Source organism: Amphiura filiformis, chromosome 11 (assembly GCF_039555335.1).
Source record: "Amphiura filiformis chromosome 11, Afil_fr2py, whole genome shotgun sequence".
In the NCBI taxonomy this organism is placed as follows: Eukaryota; Metazoa; Echinodermata; class Ophiuroidea; order Amphilepidida; family Amphiuridae; genus Amphiura; species Amphiura filiformis.
The window spans coordinates 3,250,000-3,274,885 of record NC_092638.1 but is presented as its reverse complement, the minus strand read 5'-3'; the positions used below and the strand labels follow the sequence as shown (position 1 = coordinate 3,274,885).

The following is a 24,886-nucleotide window of genomic DNA, read 5'->3' as shown; positions in this document are numbered from 1 at the left end:
CCAAATTTGCTGGCAAAGAGGTTTATTCCCTGCATCGGTACTCAGCTGTTTGTTTTCAAGCTCGCTTTATGTGTAGCGAACAAAAGCTACCCAAATCAGCCAAATGTCGGGCTTTAATCAGGGCTCCGTTTGTCTTTATATTCCCATGGTAGCTTCATGAACGAAGAATGGGGCACAATAGTAGCTGAAAGCAATGACGTAATCAAAATCTACTAAATATTCATATTTTAGCATTTTTCACTGCACCAATATTGGATTGCTGAACGATTCAGTCCTCACCATCAGCACAACCCGATGACCGTGCGTAGATGTTGATAGGACTGGAGGATTCAGTCTAGTGGTGTCCACTCAGAATTGAACACTTGATCAAAATAAAGGCCTAGGCCTATAATTGAAGCCATTTCGGGGGCCATTTTTGTTTTGTCATTGCTTTAAAGTGTACAGGTGTCCAAAACAGAAGCCAAAACGGACACTTCTTTATACGCAGGGGGTATCAAGGAGGGGGGGCTGAGTATTTGAAAAAATCAAAATAAAGGCTCAATTGAAGCACCATTTTGACACTAATGTTGTTATCATCGTTTAAAACGTAAGTGTAGGCTACAGCTGTCCGAAGCAGAAGCAAAAACGGATACTTCTTAATACCCCTGAGTAGGCCCTATTTGAAAAAAAAATTCAAAATAAAGACCGAATTGAAGCTATTTCGCGACCACTTTGACACTATAATAGTTGTTATCGGATGCATAAGGGGTGGTGCAATAATTATGTGTATCCCCCGGGGGTGAATTATAGGGGGTGGCAAAGATTTTTGGCAGGCCAAAAGGGGGGGCAAGCATTTTTGGCATGTCGAAAGGGGGGTCAAGCGATTTTTGGCAGGTCGAAAGGGGGGGCAAGCAATTTTGGCACAGATATTTTGGGCACCGTTTCTATGTTACGCCCAAAAAGGCGTAGGAAAACGTTACTGAACACGTTCAAATATGCAAAATTTCCTGCTCGCTGCTTTCGCATTATATGTTAAGACAATTTAAGGTTTTAAATTCGGGTTCCCAAAAATCTTGCATGTGTAAGGGGGGGCAAATATTTTTGGCACGTCGAAAGGGGGCAAAGGTTTTTAGCACGGCCAAAGGGGGGCAAGCAATTTTGGCAGACCATTTTGAGAATTCACCCCGGGTACACATAATTATTGCACCACCCCTAATGTCCAAAACAAGCTTCATATCAATACGCGGAGGGAGGGTGTCTGATAGAGGGTGCGCCGGGGAGGGGGGGCACTCGAATATGAAAGTAACGTACCTGTCCCTACCAGAGTATGACACTAGGGTCTATCGAAGGCGATTATGGTCAAAAAGGGGGTCAATCAGTGGGGGCCTCCAAGAAAATGTGTGAGAACGCTAAAATTCAGTGCCATTAACCGTAAAATATAACTTTGGCAACGTTTTGTGAAACTGAAATTGCTACAAAAATGTTAAAATTGTTCAGAATGCGCGCGAAGCGCCTAAAATATTTGCAGATTTGTTGTAAATTTCTATTAAAAAAGGGAGTCATTGGGTGCAGCTGGTGAAAAAAGGGGTCATTGGGTGACAGATTGGCAAAATAAATCTGAGGGATTGAGTGAGTATAACAACATTATCACAGATCTGGATATTCACTTAAATAAAAGTTTAGCTTCTTACATGACAGGAGCTAACAATCAACATCTGATTATTACTGGATGAATATACACCAAGACAGCATGATTATCATCACCGTTTACTCCCGTTTACAAAAAAACTCCCGTTTACTAACCACTCCCGTTTATATACTCAACTAGCGGGGACCCGCGCGAAGCGCGGGTCTCCCGCTAGTATACATATATAATATATTTTATAATATATTTTATATGGCTTTCCTAACTAGATGACGCTATATCTACTATATATAGCCCTATCTATATGTATATAAGGGCCTCATTGTCCTCACAAATACGGAGATCAGGTCTTCATAAAATGGTATATATGTAATGTCCACAAATTTCGGTGTTTTATATAGCGCCTTTTCCAGATCTAAGAGGCATTTGGATTTGGATTTGGAAGATACCTTCTCTTAAATAACAGTGTTGCGAACCACCAGCATACATAACTCGATGTAGAGAGTCTTTCCTATTCAGAGGAAATATTGCAATTACACACCTTATTGCCTTTTAACAATAACCATTGACACTAGCACTAGCACATATCAGAGAAGATGTAAGAAAAGGAGGGAGAACATAATTATATCCTTGAGATAATCCAGTAGGTAATCCTGTTGCGCCTATTCATAGTCCTTTATTCTCAAGTGGTGGGTTAACCAACAATTAACAATGAGAGGACATTCCTGAACCTCGTTCAGTTGAGGATGATTTGAAGTGACCGCCAATTATGACCATTTGATATTTAATACCAGTAATGTGAAAAAAAAAAAATGTAGTGCCAAAATAATGTACCCTATTACGGAAGGAGCAAGTTATAACTCCGCTTCTGCAGTAGGAATGTCAGCGGCGAATGTCAGGTTATTATTTCCCAGTCTTTAAAAAACATTGCAGGCAGAGGTGGGAATCGATCTCGGTACCTCCCGGTTAAACAGCACTGTGCAAAACCACTAAGCCAACTAAATATCTGTTGTGAGATGTGTGACATTAATCATTGATATTGCTTAATGGAACAAATCGCGGAATTAAATCAGTAATAAAAGAAGTAGATTTTTATATAGCGGTCAAATTGGATAAAAGGGGAAATATTTGTCCCTGCTCTAAAGAAAATATAGTTAGAAAATTCAAACAAATAAATTTAAATTAAAAATTGAGATTTTATATTTATTTATTTCACGAGGCGGCATTATCACAGACAAACACTGTATAATAAGCTAAAAACTCGACCCTCATCACTAGATGCTGTCATAGCTCAATGGTAGAGCATCAGACTGCTAATGTCAATATCGTTGGTTCGAGTCCTCCTGCCAGCAATGGTAATATTTATTTGTTTTGTTTTTTCGCACAACACCTATGAGTTTGCATCATACATGTCATCATCATGAAAAAAACATTCTACAGGCTGTATCAAAATGATTGGTACCCATAAGTTTTCATGTTTATTGACAAACCTGCTGCTTCCAAATGCAGCGTCGGATTACAATAAAATGGTCTCAATTTGTAGTTTATAATTGTTCACATTATTTGTCTACAAATTAGGTGCATCCTATGTTGCATTGTGACGTGGCAGTCCTGTCCATAATCACTGAAAACTGACGGGTACCAATCATTTTGATACACCCTGTATGTATACCTGACGCCGGCAACTAGCCTACTACTATACAAAAAATAGTATCACATCTTTCCTGCTCAATATAATACTTGCAAATAGATCATAGTTTACTAATCTAATCCTGTAATATAGACCTGTTATATCACCTGTAATATAGGTGACCATTGTTTACATGGTTTGTTATGGTAGGATTATTGTCCGATCTCTGTAATGTAATGTAAATGAAGCATATTGATATGCAGGAAGAATCGATCAGGGCGCTATCTATTAGGGAAAGATAAACACTATTCAAAATATCAATACACAAGAAGAAAGGGATGTACAGATTTGTAATTGAGTCATGCATGATTTAACAGAAGGTTCTTTCCAAAACCCAAACGTAATGGGGATCAAAGCGCTTCGGTGCCATGGTGGATCATCACAATCAGATCGCATCAACTAGGCTAGTTGCAGCTGAACTTGGCGCAAACCTATCCGCACTTAGATTGTAACATCTATGCAGCTCCTCAAATTCCAAGGAAGTTTTTGATAGCCAAACAACTAATCACCGATTTTTTGAAAGCAGGAGGAAACCGGAGATCCCGGAGAAAAACTGCGAGAGCGAGCATGGAATCGGGATAAACCAAGTGCACATGAAACCTTGGGCCGCGCCGGGGCTTGAACCCGGGACCTCCGTGGTGCAAAGCGAGGGAACTACCACTGCGCTAACTGCGCTAAATATAAACAAGGGGACTATCCCTGATTTTGCACAAAAATACTGCAGATTTAGCGAATCAATTGAGCCCAAGGTGAGTAACAGAATTGGCATAATTTTCTCCTAATGGGTCACTTCATAGGGAAAATGTGTTAACCAACGTAAGCCATTTCATTTGTGAAATTCCATTATTCCAAGGTCAAAGTTTATACAGGGGTCAAAATTTTAAGTTGCTCCAATGTTGTTAAAAACCTATTCAAAAATATTTATGTGGTCATAAGGATTAAGAAAACATAAGTCAACATTTGGGCTCCACATCGGTACGCGGTCAAAACAGAAAATTTCCTCCGATTTTGATGAAAATGGTCTCAAAATGTTCGACTTGTTAAATAAAAAATTCTAATAGTTTGCAATACTAAAAGGAATAGTTTGCAATACCTGAGATGTTTAGTTGCCTAGGTAACATAGTGAAACGGGTCAATACCCAATCAGTACTATTGGTTGTGACCTATTTTGCTGTTTTCTAGGTAACCAAATGTCCTATAGTGAAAACTATTCCTTTTATTGATTGCTATTACAAGATAGCAATCAATCAACGAAACAGTTGAGACCATCAAAATGTGTAGCCCAAATGTTAACCTTTGATCTTTTTGCTCATAACTCTGAAACGATAAGCCGTAGATATGTCAAACTATACATTTTCTGCATCCTTATGACCCAAGAAATATTTTGGAATAGGTTTTAACAAAATTTGAACAATTTTGAAATTTGACCCCTGTATAAACTTTGACCTCGGATTTCTGGGATTGCACAAATGGCTAACGTTGGCTAACATATCTTTTTCTAATAAGTGACCCGCAAGGATAGTATATTCCAATTATGTTGATTGTATCATCTTGGGCTCAATTTTGGGTTGATCCTTCATGTAATTATTTCGTGTAAGCTAATCCTAACCCTAACCCTAATCATAACCCTAATCCTAACCCTAAACTAACCCTAACCCTAATTTCATGTAAAATTACATGAAGGAATAACCCAATTTTGGCATCAAAATTGATTAATCTGCAGTACTACAATGCAAAAACCATTTCGCCCCTTAAAGAATTTTTAAATGTGTTAAAAGTACCCAGTGTGTTATTTACATTCTTACAGAACAAAATTAATAATTGTTTAATTAAATTGTTAAAAATCAGGATTAAAGTTACACTTTATCATTTAAATTCCCTTAAATATTGTATCTTTAACTTATACAAAGCAAAGATGCAATTTAGTCTACAACTGTTCTCACAAAATTCATTCAAATTTGAATTCAGAAACTACTCTGAAATAATCTTAGCATAAGCTTATTGCATGTACAGCCTAGCAAGTACATCGCAGCTAGTCAGGTAAATCCCTGCACAGCAAACTGATGGTGCCTTCATCAAGCTCTTTAAAGTCCAGGGGCACCATGTGAGGACTTGTAGATGGCACAGACATCGATGATGTGCTGCATCATTTGAATTCACAGTTCGGTGATGAGATTTCACCAATCTTGGATTAGAAGAGGGCTCAGGTTAGTGGATGATGTATGTCTCCCATTTCTTAGCCCAGCACTATGCTATTCTGGAGGAATGGCTGGAGGTAGGTAACTTCAGAGGCAGACCTGCCACTTGTTTACACAGTGTCTTCTATAATCTAGGATGGTAGCACAATAAGGCTATCATTCTGGTCACATTTATGGGTTAGCTTTAGGGTATGCAGATCTCTTCTCAGCTTTCTTAACAGGCGTTGCAGTGAGTGCACCACTCATGGCATCGTTAAGGACCTCATCGACCTTGTCAGTGTGGGGCCTGTGGCTCCATGCAAGTGCAATATACTTAGCAGTAGAGTGTGAAAGTTTATGTGCCTAGTGTGGCATAAGGATGCTCCCCAACCAGTGCCAGCAAGTTACTTAATAAAGGTTACATTAGATATACGCTTTTACATGAAGACACTAAGGGGCTGTCCATAATTTTCCCCATTTTCACTTACGTACAAAGTGTACGTAACTTTTTACCCCCCTCCCTCCCTCGAGTTACGTACAAATAAAATGGCAAAGTATTTCAAGTACTACTTATAGCAAAATTGAGATGTTGGGTTGGGGTTTGGTTAGAGTTTAGGTTACGGTTTGATTAGGGTTAGGGCTATTGTTCCAGGAGAACAGTTGGTTCTAGATTAATATTTTTACAAATAAGTTAAGAAATACTAAAAAAACCTTCCTTTTAAACCATATTTTCATGAAAACGAGAGCCATCAATAAATTAAAATATAGCTTAAAATGCAGCCCGAATCTTAACTAAAAGACCATTGCACCCCAAAATCTACCGAACACCCCAATACTCTCTTTTCCACTAAGAACCCCCGGGATCACATCATATATAGGGGAACCAGGGGGACTTCCTTTTGGCATATTTGGTGTATATTCTTGCAATTTAGACTATATGCGTTTCATGTCTTTTGTCGCAACAGTGACAATCCACACTTGAGCCTCTGCTGCCATTGATCCTAGCGCAGATAGAAATATTTTCTTAATGTATTTTGGTATGAAATAAAATTAAGCATAATGTGAAAAAGGACCACTGTGCATAGACTCTAAAATAAAGAAAAAATCATTGTTTGCTAGAACGAATTGAACAATTTTAGGTCAATTGGTTATAACTTATGAATAAAATAATGGAAAATACCATAATTTTTCACTCTCATTTTTTTTATTGCTCAAACAAATCGCCATTTTTCTTACGTACACATGCCCAGGATTTTTACCCCCCTCCCTCCCTCTTACGTACGCTTTGTACGTAAGTGAAAATGGCGAAAATTATGGACGGCCCCTAATAAACTACATTATACAAAAACTTTTTTCAAGGTTTCTTTTTGGGAAATTTAATTGATAAATATACACAGAAAATAACATGCAGTGTATCACACTATCAAAAACAAGCATGCTGTAATCATACAAAACAGATGTACAAACTCATATCATCAAAAATGTAAATACTAGTCAAACTGAAAGTCAACAAAACCTGTTTACAAAGAGAGAACAATGCTTATATTTTGCCTTTTGATTTGGCTAGGAGGAAAGGTAACTGCTTATCATAATTATTTAGTTTTATGTCTTATCAATGTTTAATATTCCATGGTATATGTATTATCTTTAGGCCTATTGATTTGGACCTTCATCACCTAAATTAACCCTTAACACTCCCAGGTACTACAAAACACTGTAAGATATGGGACAGGCAATTTGCACGGAAAAAATAGCAAATTGCGCGGAATTGCGCAGAACTTTTTTTCAGTGCAAATCATGTATCCCTGCCCATAGGAAAAAAATAGCCAATAGCGCGGAATTGCACGGAAAAAAAGTTCCGCGCAAATCGCCTGTCCCTGGCTCATATATCCACTACGTGTGCATGCATTGCATCCTACATCATGTGATGATGCAATCACCCAAAATGATTATACACAGGCTTTTGTTGGCCGGTCAGTTAAACACCTGCAGTCACCAACCTAGTGCTTGGCACGTGAGCGGTCTCAGGTTCGAACCCTGACCCAAACAAACTTCTTTGTTTGTTTTCTCTTTATTCCTTCCTTCTTCCCTTCCAATCACCAAAAAGCCCTTGGGGCATTAGGGTTAATATAATATTCCACTAAAAATAACCATATTTGATATGCGAAATGAACATGCATCAAAAATTCATGATAATCAGAGAAAGGGTGATTGTATTATAATTATGTTGGTTTAAAGCATAGCTGATTATATTGTTTGATTTCACTGAAGAGCAACTGAAGAGGTCTTTGGTTTGGTACTAGCAATATTTCATGGAAATTATGATCAAATATTGCGCTATTCCAGTTGAAATCCATGCACCCCTCTGGAAGACATGGCCTTATTCTCTCAAACAAGGAGTGTAGATTTCGAATGGATTCACCCATTCAGGTAATTATAACCCCATTTGAAATTCACACTCCCTGTGTGGAAGATTAAGGTGATGCCTTCCATAAGGGGAGTATGGATTTCAACTGGAATAGCCTATTTTGAAATAGTCTTGGAAATATTCCAGAAAGTATAATAATGGAATATGTGCCCAGGGGGTCACTCCCATTGTGGCCTGTACACCATCCGCGATAATGAAAACGCTTGAAAAAGGGTCGTTTTTTAGTGGGTAGGCACGATCACGCACGTATTGCGTTTAGGGTGTCAAAAACATGAAAAATTGGAAAAAAGACGGTATCAAAATTGCAATTTCTAAATACGCGGAAATGAAATTTAGGGTATGAAATTTGATGTTAGGAATGAAATCCCTGTTTAGGGTGTCGTTTTAGCCAAGGGTTAAATCCTTGTTTAGGGTGTTTTTCAAAAGTTGATTATCGCGGATGGTGTACAGGCCACAATGGGAGTGGACCCCGAATATGTGGTTATATTAAATAACAAAAAAAAAACACCTTATTCGAATCTTGATGGCCCAGAAAGGTGTACAACAGTTGGTGAACAGAGTTTTGTGTACAGGACTGAAGAAGCAGCAGATATATGCAGGTTCCAAGAATTAGCAAATTGATTTTTTTTTACCTCATTGTACTTTTTAGACTGAAGACACATATTTTGTAACTTGCTCTGTACTGAAACATGTTGAACATCTTATCTAAAATATCATAATCATTTGTTCAATACTGCTCTAAATTTATTCACTAACACACATTAAATATACAATATTGGAATGAATGGGCATTAAAAGAAATTGCATTTCAGCACAGGTACTAAATAAATTCACACATCATGGCGGACAGAGTAGTAAATAAGGAATATGCCGTAAACATTTTGCATTAAGGCCATCAACATCAGTCATATAATGCTAGCTTTAAATTCACACATTACTTTAACAATGTTAACAGCACATATTTTCTTATTATGTTCTATATTTAACAAGTTATATGTGTCTGTATCTCAAAACAAGAAAAATGAATATATCGCTGTTTGCATCTGAACTGAAATATATAACGTATTGCATCAAACACAATGGTTCTCAGGAAAATTAATATTTGATACCAAATGGAAGATAATGGTTATGTGCTTCAAAATGACATTAGAATATACTTCCCACTTACCGAAATCTAAAATTGCCACAGGATTTTCTGAGCCGCAGCAAGCAATATTCAACTAACCCAATTCTGCAGCTCAACCCTGCGTTGGCATCGCTGATAGCATTATCAGTGTATAGATTCCTATTGCTGCCACCCCTAGAGGTACACTGCTGCCTAGTTACTTAGTACCAGATGTGCGCATCACCAGTCCAGTAACAGTGTGTGTACTATACCAATTCCGATGTGTATACTCTACAGTACCCTTTACAGTACCCACAAGGGTACTCCTTGTGGGAACCATCATGGGCATACTAGAGTACCAATGAAGTAGCTGCATGGCAGTGTACAAAGTACATCTGGGGGCAGCAGCAATAACAAGCTGGTTGTGTAACTCTGCAATCTAAGGCAACCTTTAATCACATATATCCATACTTTGTATTAAAGATAACGAATAAACATAAAATACAAGGTTCAATATAATCACTTGTTACAAATGTTTCACATGAGTGACATGTTCATTATACACTCCACATATTGAAAACAAATTTTTCACAAGAAAACTAAGTTGGAAAGGAGTTTACTAAACCCATCTGTATTTTTATCATGTATTACACTGATATCTTTATCCCCAAGTACATACATTACGGGCGTTTGTAAAGCACCTCGATCAAGAACAAAGCACAAATACTGGTTAGGTTTTAAAGATTTTCTTCATCACTCATATGGCAACATTAAGGCTCTTATAACCAACATATGCAAATGCAAAACAAAATCAAAATTTCAAATTATCAGGATACTATCTCTTGAAATAAATATCAAAGTAAAGTAATTCAACAATATGTGACCTACTGGAAACCAATTCAGAAGGATGAAAGTTCATCTGGGTTGTTATATTTATTTATTTGTATTTCCCATGACAATGATAACCTATTACATTATCTTTGTAAACTCAAATGAAAATAATCTAGTAATAAAAACGTACCATTTTTACAACATGCTGCACATGGCTGAAATGTATGGCAAAAAAAATATATATATATGACTGTATCAAGCAATTTCTTTTCCTAAGTAGTTTATATAAAAGTTTACCCTTTTTAAGTAGATGGACTAAGTATAGCAACAAAGCAAACATTCATTAGTCAAGCGTAATTTGAGGATAACCCAGTTCAGGAAAACATGGGTCAAAGTTTTTGTGGTATTTTGCCGACATTCAAAACAAGCTCACTTGTTTTTCTAAAATGAATAGCCCAAACATTTCCAACTGCAGAATTGGTCAACCTAAAATAGTTTTTAAAATGGAAGACATAACCTCAATGTTCCACACAGAGGGTGTAGATTTCAAATGGATGCACCCATTCAGGTAACCTCATTTGAAATTTACTCCCTGTGTGGAAGGTTAAGATCTTCCACAGGGTGTATGGATTACAACTGGAATAGCCCAATGGTCACAACCAAAGCCTGGGGACATTTGTCACTTTCCCTGAGAGAATATTACCTTATTATTTAATATGAATATGAATTTATTTTAAAAGAACATTTAAATCCATCAAAACCATTACTGCTTTAAGATCAAACACCAAACCAGGGATAACAGATTATAATTGTTTGTAAAAATATATGCTACACACATTAGGTTTTCGGAAATTTAGTGGATACATACATGTATACAAAATTCTACAATACTTCAACTAGACCGTTTTCAAGTTTCTATAATTGGAAGTACATCACATAAGGAATTTACAAGTTTTGAGGAGATGCTAGCCCTAAATCACCGTTACAAAGATACCAATTTCTAGAAAATATATTTGGATGAACACAACTCACAAGGATTTAAATAAGTTTAGAAGACTTATTGATCTGCTAAAATACTGACTTCTTGTTGACTTACTTAACTTACTATACATATGAAGAGTTCCTATACTAAAATGTGTTTGTGTTAGGTCTGTAATAAATATTGCAATTAATGTCTTTTTGTTTTCGTCCAAGTATTTTTCTGTGCTTTTAGTTCTTTGTTCATGGATATTCTATTCTAATGAATAAACTATTCAACTCATATTTGTGACCATCCTCAACAAATCCAGTGTAAAGTCGCACTTTTGAGTATATTATTAGGTTATTAAACAGTTGAAATCTCCATAAAATAAAAAAGGATATATCACACTAGAAATTCCTTCTTTTTTTTCTGTAGTGCTTATTGGTCCATATCTCTGAATAAGCACTGGGGACTTTACACTGGGTTCATGGTGGATGGTCACATTTCTTTTGTATTAAATTATCAATATTAATAACAAACAAAGTGCAGCAATGGTGTATATTACTAAGCATCTGTAGCATGTTAACTAAAGCAGGATGTCTGTCACCAGTATTGTACGTATACATATAGGCTACCTGTTATTTTTGGTTCCAATTTTCTTGTTTGCTGCAGGGGCAGAATTAGATTTTTTTAGATTTTAACCTTGCAGTAATATGATGCTGAACCAGCTTGGCATATAAAAGGCAATTTGTAAAAGCAATGGTAACACTTTTAATAGAGGTAATGGGAGAATCATTTTCATGCAGTTTATTGCTGTACAAAGCATGATTAATAGTCACATAATCTCAGTACTGTCAATACGGGGATGCCCTGGTCATGATTAGGGAGCAGCAGTCAAAAGACACAAAGGCCAAAAGTTTGTTCTTTTCGAGGCCACACAGGTGATAAAATGTGTTCAAAAATTAGGCCATCTATTCCCCTCCCGGGCCTAGGCTAGTTTTCTGCCACTCTACATGATCTTTTTCTTTTCCAATGTTGCGCTACCATTCAAATTGTTCATTTGATGTGAGAAACCTTCCTGTGACATTGGTTATCACGTACAGAGACTCAGGTCAAGCAATACAACTAATTTGTCCAGATGAGAGTTACCAATATTTCAAGAGCAAAATTATTGATCAATCTGAGATTTTGATTTGTTATCCTTACAATTTGTCTTCCCTAATGTGAAAAAGGCTGCCAAGTACACTTTACCAATAACCAATACTTTCACAATGTTTTTTGAAACATGCCTTCTTAAAAGACCGAGTTTCATTTTAATTTGATAATATTCAAGACATTTACTCCAGGTAAAAAGTTAATTATTATCTTTGTACAGAGAAAATAGGTAAAAAATATCTGGATTCAGGATTTATCCTGAAAACTAATATGCCTGACAATGTTCTACCTATTATGTGAGATTATACTTTTATAAACCCAAGAAATTCAAACAAAATAAAACGTGCCAAATAGCAGGAAGTAATGAATATTTCCTGGCTTGGAGACAGGTGGAAGAAGCTGGCCATGCCATGCACATATGTGACCATCCACCACAAAGTGGTAGTAAAGTCAGCTCCAGGTCATTTTCTGTTTATTGCAGATTTTGAAAGAATTTACTTTCAGCTTTAAAATGACACCTCAACCAGCTTCATCAGACACCTGGAAGTGAAGTTATGGTTCATCAAAGGTCAAATTCCTAGTATATTTTACATAGAAATCCATATACTGTTTTTGATTGTATCTCAAAATGGAGAATGCCGACTTTACGACCAGTTTGTGGTGGATGGGCACATATGGTATCAACATTCAAGGTGATTGACCTTTGTATCTTCATACTGTGTGATTAAGTCACCATTGACAAGATGCCAGAATAACAACGGGAAACAAAAATAGAACATGTCTATAAACAAAAGGAATTTACTATTGTGATATCGATATCGCCACTCTTGGCTAAACTCCAAGGGATATGATAAAAATGGTAATATTCATGCATTTCCCCCTCTACAAAGAGGTCTGATTATAATAAAGTTTAAAGATCAAGTTATAATTTTGTAAAACAAAAATGAAACAAACAAAAAGGCAGAGATGGATCTTTATCACATTTCTTTATTGGAAACATTTTCCCCATTTTTGGGGAATCAAAATTTGTAATGGGTACTAATAAAATACATGCTGGTTTCAGACATCTATGCCAGAAATTAGAATAAGCAAACAAAACTGTGAACTCAATATAATAGTTATGACGTTCATATCAGGGGAAGATGTTCATAACAATATCCCAAGATATATATCTTTTATACCATTTTACACCCGATGTCAGTGCGCATTTCAATGGGTACAGCTTCAAATCGCTAGCATTCGCTCAGCACTGGTGTACACATGCTCAAAACAGGTATTTACAGCTATTCGGCTTTATGCTAAATCCAAAAAGTGTCAACCACTGCACAAAGAGTTACATACGGGGCGAATCCGCATTCAACTACGTGTAAACTATAGCACTCATCCTTGATTTAGGGCTTTTGTGTAAAAATTATTGATTGTCCTAATGCTATAGATTCTAAACTTGGTATGTAAGTTATAATTAGTCATCCCCGTAATATTTAGTGAAAACTCCGGTTGAAATCAAGGATTTTAAAGTAGATATAACAACATTGGCCTATATTTTGTGTATAAATTTCCCAATTTTGCGACGGCGCTCTGACATAATTACGCCATAGCCATATCGTGTGGGGAATGTTTGTACTTATTTTGGCATCACTAGATAGAAGTTACCTATAGCTACCCATTGGTATCAAAAATAACAGTATATGACATGTAATATAGAAAATTCGGAGTTTTCAGCTATACTATACAATTTATCAACCTGATTTGTACAGCTAAGTATATACGATTCGTCTTTTGGTCAAATTCATTAATCGCACTTAGGCGCGATTCGTCCAAATCACAATTTCAATATCTACGTCGGGAAGTAAGATTTATCATTAATTTTTGGTGGAAACGAAAGATCGCCTGAAACATAATCACAGGCATACAGTAACTCAATTTGCTCAAAATGCTCGATTCGTCACTCTGCCGAATTCATAACGATATGACCCAATGCGAGTAAATGAGGAATATGTCATAAATTTTAATTGAGATTTTTGCATTTTCATAAAAAGCACTCAATATGGATTAAAATGATATCGTCACATTTGCAGTTACTAATTATGTACAGAGAAACAAGTCTTTAAGTTGAAGCACATTAATTTTAATAATAAAAAAATTGCTTTTTTGAAAATGTAGATGTGGATATATGGTTCGAAAGAGGAGATATCATGGTAAGGTATGATTTGCTGCAAATTTTAGTTTGTTTTGAATTTTCAACACCTTCGTAACAATTTTTGGCTGCACAGTAAATTAGTATTTGTCGACACCAGCCAGCTGGCGTTGAGACATTAAGCCTTATGGTTTTACACAATGATACTAGTATATCAGCTGTACTATAGGGAGGTTGATACTTGATACAGCTTGTTCAAGATATATCTTAGGATATTCATATTTTGAGAATTCACCCCTAAACACAACTAAATTGGCTTCTGTTCACAACATCTTTGTACAAATTTCTCTCTGTATAAGTACAACAACAAAATTCACAACTGAAAAAAAAATCAAAACCATAGTTTCATTGAGAATACCACATGTAAAATATTATTTCATTAACTAATGACACAACCACATCTTGTATAATAGAGGAAGTATATGTATGATCAATACTTATCAATACAATAGATCAATACTTATCAATACAGTAACTGTAACCATAACAACACATCGTTTTTAGTCTTTGGCTTGGCATTTCGTTGGGCAAGAAAACCCTCCTATGTGTCTATGGCTCCTGAACAAGTTTAATGCAAAACCTCCTATAGGAGGTAACCTGTTGGCAGCTTTGCTTTAAACATGTTCAGGGGCTAAAGACACATACGAGGTTTTTCCAGCCCAACAACGTATTATGTTACTTGTCTCATTGCAACCATTGGCCTTTTTTAAGGCCTGTTTCCAAAACAGATCACACAGCAGTACCTAAAACACACAGGCTACTTCAGATTTTCATAGCATTTGATAGATCTCTATTTTCAGTTTTTTGAAATTACATGTATCATACATGACCTGCTGCCACGGAATTAGTGTAAAGTCACAAGTTGGTAGTTCCAAGACCCTGGCTGCTGAGTTGGTGAAAACGAAGACAACTCTGCGCCTCGTTGTCTGGTTTTAATTGTGGTCACACCCTTTCACAACAAAATCAAAGTAATGCTGCATATACACCCTCTGTTGGGCAATCTGTTTCAGAGTCGGCACTTTGCACATGGCTATATACCTTAAATTGTTACAACACACACAGACTGACTATTACAGTTACATGAAAATAGATGCATTTTGCATAATATACTTGACACAAGATGTAAATCCTGTTGCTTCCATTGGTGACTCTTTAGTCTAACTCCAGTCACCGGCACTAGCTTTGACGTTCAGCGTGTTCTCGTCAGCTTAGCCTTACTTGGTGTGTGTACATCAGGCCTGAGAGTGTGTCTTTGTAAAAATATCTGTTTTAGCTTTTAAAATCTAAAATTATATAAACCATACATACTTTTGAACACAACAAGTGTAGAAAAATATCTGAAAGTTGAAAAAAAAATATCTGAAAACAGATAAATATCTGGTATCTCACACCCCTGGAGTACATACTTTCATGGGCATGATCAATGTGCTGCATATGTACATGCAAGAAACCACACCAAGTCAACGCAGCACATGCTGAACTTCAAAGCTAGTGCTAAGGACTGGAGGTAGATATAAAGATAATAGAGGAGAAATATGAGAGTGAATTTGCATGTCAATTCTATGTTGAAGGAATGACTGCGACTCCCTACCTTTTACCCGATATTGATGGGTACCAATCATTTTGAACACTCTGTATATATCTAAACTTCATTACTAGACCAAACATACCAAAATCATTTATTACACAAGCTGTAGTTAATTTTGAGTTATTGGAACTAGAACATTTTGAGTATTGGAACTGGAAGTCCCATTTTTGATGGCATGGCATTTTCAGCAAATAAGATGGGCAAGAAAATTTATACAAATGAAATACGATTCATTAAGCTTGATCAGATCACCCAGATTAATGACAACAAATAAATTTCCACTGGTACCTGCATTTTGAAATGGAAAGTGGGACGAGCCTGCCAATCAAAACATCCTTCACTGATCGTGTACATACCCAGTGTTCCAAAAGGTATATTTAAGAAAAATTATATAAGATTTAGTTTTCTGTTTTCTTATTTTAATGCTGGAAACCTCAACAAAAATAACTTTAAATGCTGTTCAATTTTTGCAAATGTTTGGAATTTTTGAAAATCAATTGCTCCATTTGGGCCCATACCTAAATATCAGTGTGTAACTTTCCCCCAGCTTGTCTGGGGAATCCATCGTTCAATGGGAGCTTAAACAATGTGGCTGCAGTAAGCTGAAGCAAGCTGCAACTTGGCTGGGTAAGGCTGTGCACTGGTAAATAGGTATGGGCCCTTAAGTATATTAATCCTACAAAAACATCTCATTTCAGGGACTGCCTTTTGAGAGGAGCAAGAGCAATCGCTTCTCTTGATGACTTGTTAAATTCTTAATGCTTTAATGGTCACAGGTGCAAGCAGCTCCTATAAAGCTTTTCTTGAAGAGACCAGAAGAGCATAATACAGCTCTTATCCTCATTTTCAAAAGACAGTCCCCATCATTTAGAATCTCCAAGAGGACAAACTGTGAAATAATTACAACAGCTTTGAGAGAACACGGTCAACTCTCACAGTGAGTATAAATGTTCTTTTAACAGATATACTTTCTTTCATTTAATCTGCGAATCAAAATGAGGTGTAAACCAGTCAGAAATATGTCAAATATGCTTTTTACTTCATTCAGAAGATCATTTAAACCTCATTGCCCTGGGCATTATTTAATATTTGCAATGACACCTGTAATAGGGTTTTGAGGCAGCTTCCCCAGCATGAGTGCCAATGACTCAATGACTACCAAATGGTTACACCCAGAGCTGCCAACATTGGAATATGAAAATGCAGAAGATTTCTGCCAAGTGTAAAAAAAGCTTAAAATGTGGCTCTCTCGCACCAAGGACAGCGGCCCTTGCTTGGGATCAGCCCTCCCGAAAGCTCCTGGATGTTAGCTTTTTGTGACCCTTAAAAATGCCTTTCCAAGGCTACCTAACCTTTTTTTTCAAAGGACAGGACAGTGGGCCTATAATTGATTTTATTTTGCTTTTTTAGCCCGATGGCTGTAAATGCAGAATATTTAGCCAGATGGCTGCAAATGCAGAAGATTTAATATGTTTTGCAGAAGACAGAAGATTGTCAGCAAATGAGGAAGTATTGTGCAGGATCAAGAAGGGTTGGCAGCTCTGTACACCACAACAGCAACAGGATTAACTCTTGTGTCTTTATTTACTACCAATATCCAGACCATCACAATTGTATTCATTTATCTGTATGTAATCAATAATAATCTGTACATCAAAAAATTATGATACATTTCACTCTTTTTGTAATATAAATATTTGAAAAATATGAACAAATGTAGTATATAATGTAGCTCTACAAGGTTTCTTTTACAATAGTGTATAAAATTGAAAAAGATGGGGTCTCTGAGCTGATGATTAAATAGTACACAAGAAATGATACACACAAATAGTGACTTACATATTTGTGTAGACCACTGACAAGATTTAGTTACAATTATAAATACACTACCATATTCCTATTGCTTCCGACCTTAAAGGTACACTGTTGCCTAGTTACTTTGTGGCTAGGGTACCAGTGTAGTACCAATCCAGTACTAGTGTGTACTGTACTTGGGATTCCAATGTGTGTACTCCCGAGTACCCACTCATGTTCCCACAGAGTACAATGAAGTAACTAGGCAGCTATGCTGAAAATCAAGAAAGTAGACAGAATACCAAACACTACCATCTACAATCTGACAGAGACAGCACCACATGTTGAGAAAGCCAGGACTCGTCAACTGAAATTTGTAAGGTATATACTCCGCTTGCCTGACGATGAGCCAGTAAAAGAGTATGCATCATATGTCTCAACTCATGGCAAGAGGAAACCCGGACGGCAATGAACCTTGTTCTGGAAATACATCCATCATGCTGAGTCAAGGTCAACTATCAGCAAAGGCTCAAGACTGATGTAGCTAAAAGAAAGTTGTTGTCGCCTGCTCCGCAGCCTAAGGATGATGATGATGCTAGGCAGCAGTGAACCTCTGGTGGCAGCAATAGGAATCTTGTAGTGTTGTTTTTGCTTAACAGCTGAAAATTATTCAAGGAAAGAGGAACAAAGCGAAGGTGAAAGTAAAAGTATTCCAGCTCAGTGACACCTCATTAATTTCACTGGATCTTTATTTGGATATATGTATATATAGCATTTAATTTTACAAATCAATATGACAGGGCTGTAGCACTAGTTTTCATGCACCACCAGTAAGCATAGGCCTAATCCTACTCAGAACAATATACATGTGTTGTAACTGGAATTGGTACAGATAATAATTATTATTAGGAAGCAGCCCACATTGGACAGTAAATCCACATTAATGACCATCAAGGCAGTTCTACAGTCAGCAATATGGAGTAAATTTCTTCGAGTGCCATTTCATCAGGATCTCATCACTACTGTTCACAACCATTGGGCTATTCCAGTTACAATCCATACACTCCCTATGGAACATATAGCCTTAATCTCCCACACAGAAAGTGTAAATTTCAAATGGAGTCGCCCTTTCCAGTAACCCCATTTGAAATTCACACTTCCTGTGTGGAAGATTAAGATCATTTCCATAGGGGGTGTATGGATTTCAACTGGAATAGCCCAATGCCTTGGAAATGATGCCTGTACTTTAGATTGTGAATTAAGTATTGCTCTTATTTGTAAATCCCATACGCCTTTGCGGGCAGACCTGAGATGTCATCATTTGACGTCAGACAATGCACAAATTGTTTAGCGACTATCGTCACTGCGCATTTGCTGTGTAGTGCACAGTAACAATGTGTGCAACGGTGTGACAACATCATACAGGCATGAGACTAAAATTTCCTAAAAAAATTGAACAAACTGAAAATACTCGTGAAATTGGACAAGAAGTACCAAAAGCAGGCTGAAATTAAATAAAGTTGCAGAAATGTTGACAAAAAAAATGAATTCAGTTTTAAAACTGAAATTCTCATGCCTGAATTAATAGGTCTACCCCCAAAGGCTTATGGGAAAATGGAGAAGGTGAATTGTTGATGCAGATTTATTATCCCTAGTAGATTGCTGCTGTGTTCTACAATAGTTGGGAACCAAACCAAAAGATCAATGCAGTCCTGTAAACTCAACTAATTTTGTTAGGGAGGGAGGGAGGGAGGGGATTAAAAATGTCGATTATATTTCTCCTATAAAATTAAAAAAATATTGATATTAGTTTTGCTCCATTTCCGGTTTTATTACAGACTGGGAGGATGGGTGGTTTCAGCTATGAAACAAAACTAGTTACGATTATAGGACTACATTGATCTTTTGGGTCGCTCCCTGATAGCACCTATGTATAGATTTCATGGGTCCATTTCACTAAACTTTACGAAGCTTTGCAAGTCTCGAAATCGTTCGTAATTTTCCAATTCACTAAACTTACTTACGAACAGTACCCCTTGTTAGTAATAGGAATTTACTACAAGACCCTTCGTAATTACCTCTAGTATTAGGTATTCGTAACTTTACGAACAGTTACTTGAGTTACGAAGGGTTAGAAGTTTAGTGAAATGGACCCCAGGTGTTCTCCCACCAGTTGTGCTTTTTAGACTCAAAAATTAAATTGATGCCAAAATTCTCAAAGAGCATTTTATTATTCGCTTCATTCATTCAGCTCTGGATAAGGAGATGTGGTTTATAAATATTCTTTGACAACATGGGCATTCAGAATGAAAAGAATAAGGCAAAGTTATATTGAAGAGAGTTATCAACACATAGAGAGAGACATATTTCATTTTGTCTTCAATATGATAGTGAAGTCTACAATGTATTCAAATTGGCATATATACATTTCTTTCAACAGCAAACAAACAAACAAAGAGACCTACAATAAATGATCTCATTGAGTGTATTTATATACTTGATGGCTTAAGCATCGTTGACTTATTCTCTATATGGGTTTGGGCAACACACCCAATTAACAATTCAGGAGAGGGCAGGGACAATGTTTGCCAATATAGTGCACAAGTTCATCAATCGGTGAGGAAGTTTCATGATGACCAAATGCAAACCATGGGACAAGAAACTTCCTCGCAGATTGACCTCGGACGACCTTAGGTCATACACCCAGCTGAAGGCCCACAGTTTTGGCCACAACATCGGGGATTGACTAGATTTAATCAATTATAATTTTCAACCTTTAACACAATTTTGCCTCGTACTATTTAAGTAGTAATTTTCCTGAGGGTTTTAATTTGTGAATTTTTGCAAATGGGCAATTCCATTTGAAATCCGTTCACCTCTATGGAAGACATGACCTTAATCTCCCACAAAGAGATGAATGAATTTCAAATGTGGTTACTTGAATGAGTAACTCTTATTTGAAATCTACACCCCAGGGGTGAAAGATTATGGTCATGCTTTCCATATATAATGTGTGGGTTTCAACTGAAATAGCCCAATAAAGGCTAGGTCACCAATTTAACAAGAAGTATATGATTTTTTGTCATTCATACATGTATATGACATTTTGTCATATAGCATTATATTGTCAAGGTATGGATTTTATTACCACTGTACAATAAGGTCCCCTTCGGTGCGAAAATTCTGTATGTGAAAATAGAAACTTAAAAGTACTTCGCACGAATCACACAGGTACCTTAGGTTAGAGACCATAATTCTTTCTTTGTTTTACAGAAAATGGAGAAATTTCATGGAATTCCAAGTAGAAAATAGAAAATTTAGTTTGCGACAACAGTCAAAATTTAATTATTTGGGTTTCATTTTGAATGTACATTCAACAGAATGCACAAACCGATTAAATATCTAACCGAAATATTTCGCCGATTTGCGCATGTGAATTGAAATTTTTGATTCAGTGTTTCTAGATAGAAACATACTGTTTGTATTTTTTCAGTGTTTTTTAATATGAAAAAAAAAAAAAAGATTTCCCTAGTGTGGGATAATTTTTTGGTTATTTTTAAAACGGAAAACAACACAGAATTAAACATTTACAAAACGGGAGAACTTTGGTCTCTACCTTAGGTATATCTACTCTTTATATCTAGCTATAATTGATCAAAAATACTTGTTCTTCATAAATTTCATGTCTGTCAACATTATTATCCAAATATACACACAGACAAGGAGGACTGCATAAATTTCAGCTTGTTCAATTTAGAGACATTCAATATTCTCAATGTCATATTACGTCCCATTCAAAATCAACACATTCATATACACATCTTATCATTGCATTGATATACATAATGTATCTATCACAAGATTTCACAATGTTTTTGTACAACTCATGTTTAATAAACAGTTTTTCAACTTCAAACCGACTCGGTTGTGCACACACTCTTTTGTACAACTGGACTGGAAACTCTCGGAGCATCATCTGTGCTGCTGATGAACTATGACCGACTCAATTTTTGTGTTTGTCGTATATAAGTCTGACGCGAACTTGTTTGGCTTGAGTGGAAGGCAAGGAATCTCACAAGAGAACTAGAATACACCATATCAGGTTGGCAAATTTCATTATATTCCAGTTAACGTCAGTTCCTACTTGTTTCCAACTAGCTACACAGAAGCTTATTAATTACAGATTGCCGGCTGGCCGACTGACCGGTCATTCTCATCTCTTGTTATCGTCATCGTTACGCTTGCTGACCGCCTCTGCAGCTTGTTGTGGTACCTGACCTGGATCTGAAAGTATCGAGGTTGTCCTACTCAGCAATGTCAGCGACGACAGCACAGCTGGTGAAAAGGAAACAAACAAACACATTGTTTTTGTGAGGAGTCTTATAGAGAGATAATGTATAATTGGGCCATTCCATTTGTAATCCATACACCCCCTATGAAAGACATATCTAATCTACCACACAAAGAGTGTGAATTTTAAGTCGGGTTACCTGAATGGGTGACTCCATTTGAAATCTACACTCCCTGTGTGGGAGATTAAGGGCATGTTTTCCATAGGGGGTGTACGGACTTCATCTGGAATAGTCCATTGTGTAAACATTACCATTTTATTCTGTAGTTTTATTGCTGATATCAACAGAGAAATCACCATCATCTTTTTTGTAAGGCTGAGTAGCAATGAATAACTGACATTCCTCATGAAATAATCATGTGAATTATATGATCTTTAGCTTGTTTTTGTTGTTGAAAGGGATTCAAACATATTTTACAGTTGTTCATCACCGTTTACCAATTCGTGTCCAATGCGTCTGCTTGGTTTACTTCACTTGGGTAGCTGAAGTAAACGACGCAGATGTATCATTGTTAAACAGTGATGAACATACGGTGAAACATGATTGAATCCCTAAATGCCAGGCATGAGACTGCACTTTCAATCCTAAAAAAACTGAAAATGCATGTGATGGGCAAAAAGTACCGAAAACAGGCTGCAATTAAATTAAGTTGCGGAAAAAAAAAATGAATTCAGTTTTATAACTGAAAATTCTCATGCATTTAATGCATGTCAAGTGTGTTACTTACTAGGGCGTAAGGCAAGAAGTGAACAGTGTTGATCCAACCAGGAAAGCACAGTTCGGAATAATTCCTCAGTTGACGCTGTCGACACGGACGCATTGTAGGACTCAAAGAGTGGCCGAATAATAATGCTGAACTGTAGGATACTATGTCAAGGAATACAACTTGATATCTTTTACTTAAACGAAAAAGACATGCAACAATGTGTGAATTTTTGTTAGACTTGGGCTATAAAACAAATGGTCTTGGGCATATTCAAACATTCTCATTGCATACAAACATGCAATGTTGCCTGTTGTGGCTCCATCTGTTTCTCTATAATCTATGGATACTAGGGCAATGAACACTTCAAGATGGTACTGACCTATTTAATGAAAATGCATACTGCTTACTGATCAATTCATAAAGCAGTTAAGCTAATAATTTGAAAAAAAAAATGATATCTCTGAATATAACTTGAATAAGAGCCCTGCTGGGGAAGATTTTCTTTACCCTAATCCTGGAGTTCCCCATCCAATCTACCCCCGAACCCGACCCAACTCAAACATTTGAAGGCAAACCGGATGTACTCCGACTCGCAAGGTTTTCTTCTAGACTGGACTGATTCTATTTTTGTCAATACCCCAGTATAGTGAGTCTATGAACTTCCTACACAAATCAAATCGTCAAATTCAGTTCCCGTTCGCCAATTGCTGCAAACTTGCTATTATTACATAAAAGAAAGTACAGAAACCGCATACTGCATTATCTGAGTCAGAGATTTTTTTTTTTTAGTTTAACCCAAGGCTATGAGTATTTTATATGGACGAAAATTCCTGGTATGCATTAAATTATTTCCCCAGCCCAAATGTAATGCAGCCATGACCCGACCCAACAATATGTTCCTGGACTGAACCGATAAATAGATAAAAGATGGATCCCAGACCCGGTTTCAATATGGTCCTGGGAAATATGGGGTACACTATACGGCTATAACTATTTATTGTGGTCACAATAAATGTGTCAAAGGATACAATCCAGAATTTCCAGTTGTGAGTGGTCCTATCCCTGACGTATTCATCAAATATGTCCTTCATCATATCAAACCTTTGTCTTGTCACTGGCACACCACTGGCTGGTAGCTGAGATTGAGTTTCACTGAAAAACACACAAACAATAACTTAAAATTAGACACAAGAATTCCACCAGCTCATTGTTAAATTGTTGCCCTTCAATGACAGAAGGGCATCTTCTAAGGATGAAATTTGAAGTTTTTATAATTTAAGGCACCAGAACCAAATGTGTCTGATCTCTGGATTGACCGTCGATGATGCTGCTGCGTATCAACTACATGCACAGATTCATATGTAAATTGAGGTTTTTAGGCCCTATCATTCACAAAAATAAGTTGCTCCATTTTGCTTTTCTTTCAGTAAATCCATCCATTTACCTGATAGCTACATTGAGTGCAGCTACTTCTTGCTTGAGTGTGTCTATCTCCTCATTCACATGAGATCTCTCCACCTGAAGCCTCTTGGTGTATTCAACAGCTAAATGGTGAAGAACAATAAGATAATTAAACATTAGTGTACAGCAATTGTCATGTGGTTAACTTAAATCAAAAGTTCCTTCCTCACTCACTCACTAACAAGGGACTCTACTATCATATGGAGTGCATATTTTCGATTCAAATTAAACACATTGCTCATTGCTGACTAAACCCAGAATTTCCTGTTTTGGAGGTACTGTGCAGCAGTTGTTATGAGGATATTGTGAAAAAGATTAACATTTTGCTTTTGGAATCGAGGAATAAGCCCTTTTCTACATGTTCCTACATCTGTTTGTCATATTTTTGGGTCTTGGTGTCTTCTGAACACTTCTTCTGAGATCAATGTCAATTAGATTCAATTTCATTACATGAACCATTCTCTCAGCTGTATTGTACTGCAAACCCCCCATCAAAATTTACTTATGCTTCTAGAGACATGGCCAATTTAGTGTTGCTCAGAACAATCAAATACAAAGAAGTTGAATACTATTGCAAATAAAGAGATAAATACGTGTTGAATACTATTATTGGCTATATCTCTAGATCAATATTCCACACATCGTGACTTTCAATCATATTTCAGTTATACAGTAGAAGTGTGTGAACCTACCTTTCTGCAGCATCTGTGCTTTGCTGACTTTAGCATTAGGGTTTTGGATCAGTGATGGCACTAATGTATTCAGCATGTCAAATCCAGACTAGATAAGGAAAATGGGGGAAAAGAAACCACATCAA

General features: G+C 36.7%; 2 protein-coding genes across 6 annotated transcripts in view; both read right to left on the bottom strand.

Moving 5' to 3' along the window:
* The window catches only part of LOC140164231 (uncharacterized), a 446,047-nt gene that overhangs the window by 341,395 nt on the left and 79,766 nt on the right, over positions 1-24,886 (bottom strand). The window lies entirely within an intron of this gene.
* Positions 19,294-24,886, bottom strand: part of LOC140164227 (MLX-interacting protein-like) — a 60,426-nt gene continuing 54,833 nt past the window's right edge. For all 5 annotated transcript variants that reach the window (XM_072187480.1, XM_072187484.1, XM_072187481.1 and 2 more), the window contains 5 exons: positions 24,762-24,849; positions 24,053-24,152; positions 23,637-23,760; positions 22,630-22,759; positions 19,294-21,885 (listed from right to left, as the gene is read on the bottom strand). In XM_072187480.1, the coding sequence (XP_072043581.1) occupies positions 21,764-21,885; positions 22,630-22,759; positions 23,637-23,760; positions 24,053-24,152; positions 24,762-24,849 (564 nt within the window). In that variant the 3' untranslated portion in view covers positions 19,294-21,763. The remainder of the gene's footprint in view (positions 21,886-22,629; positions 22,760-23,636; positions 23,761-24,052; positions 24,153-24,761; positions 24,850-24,886) is intronic.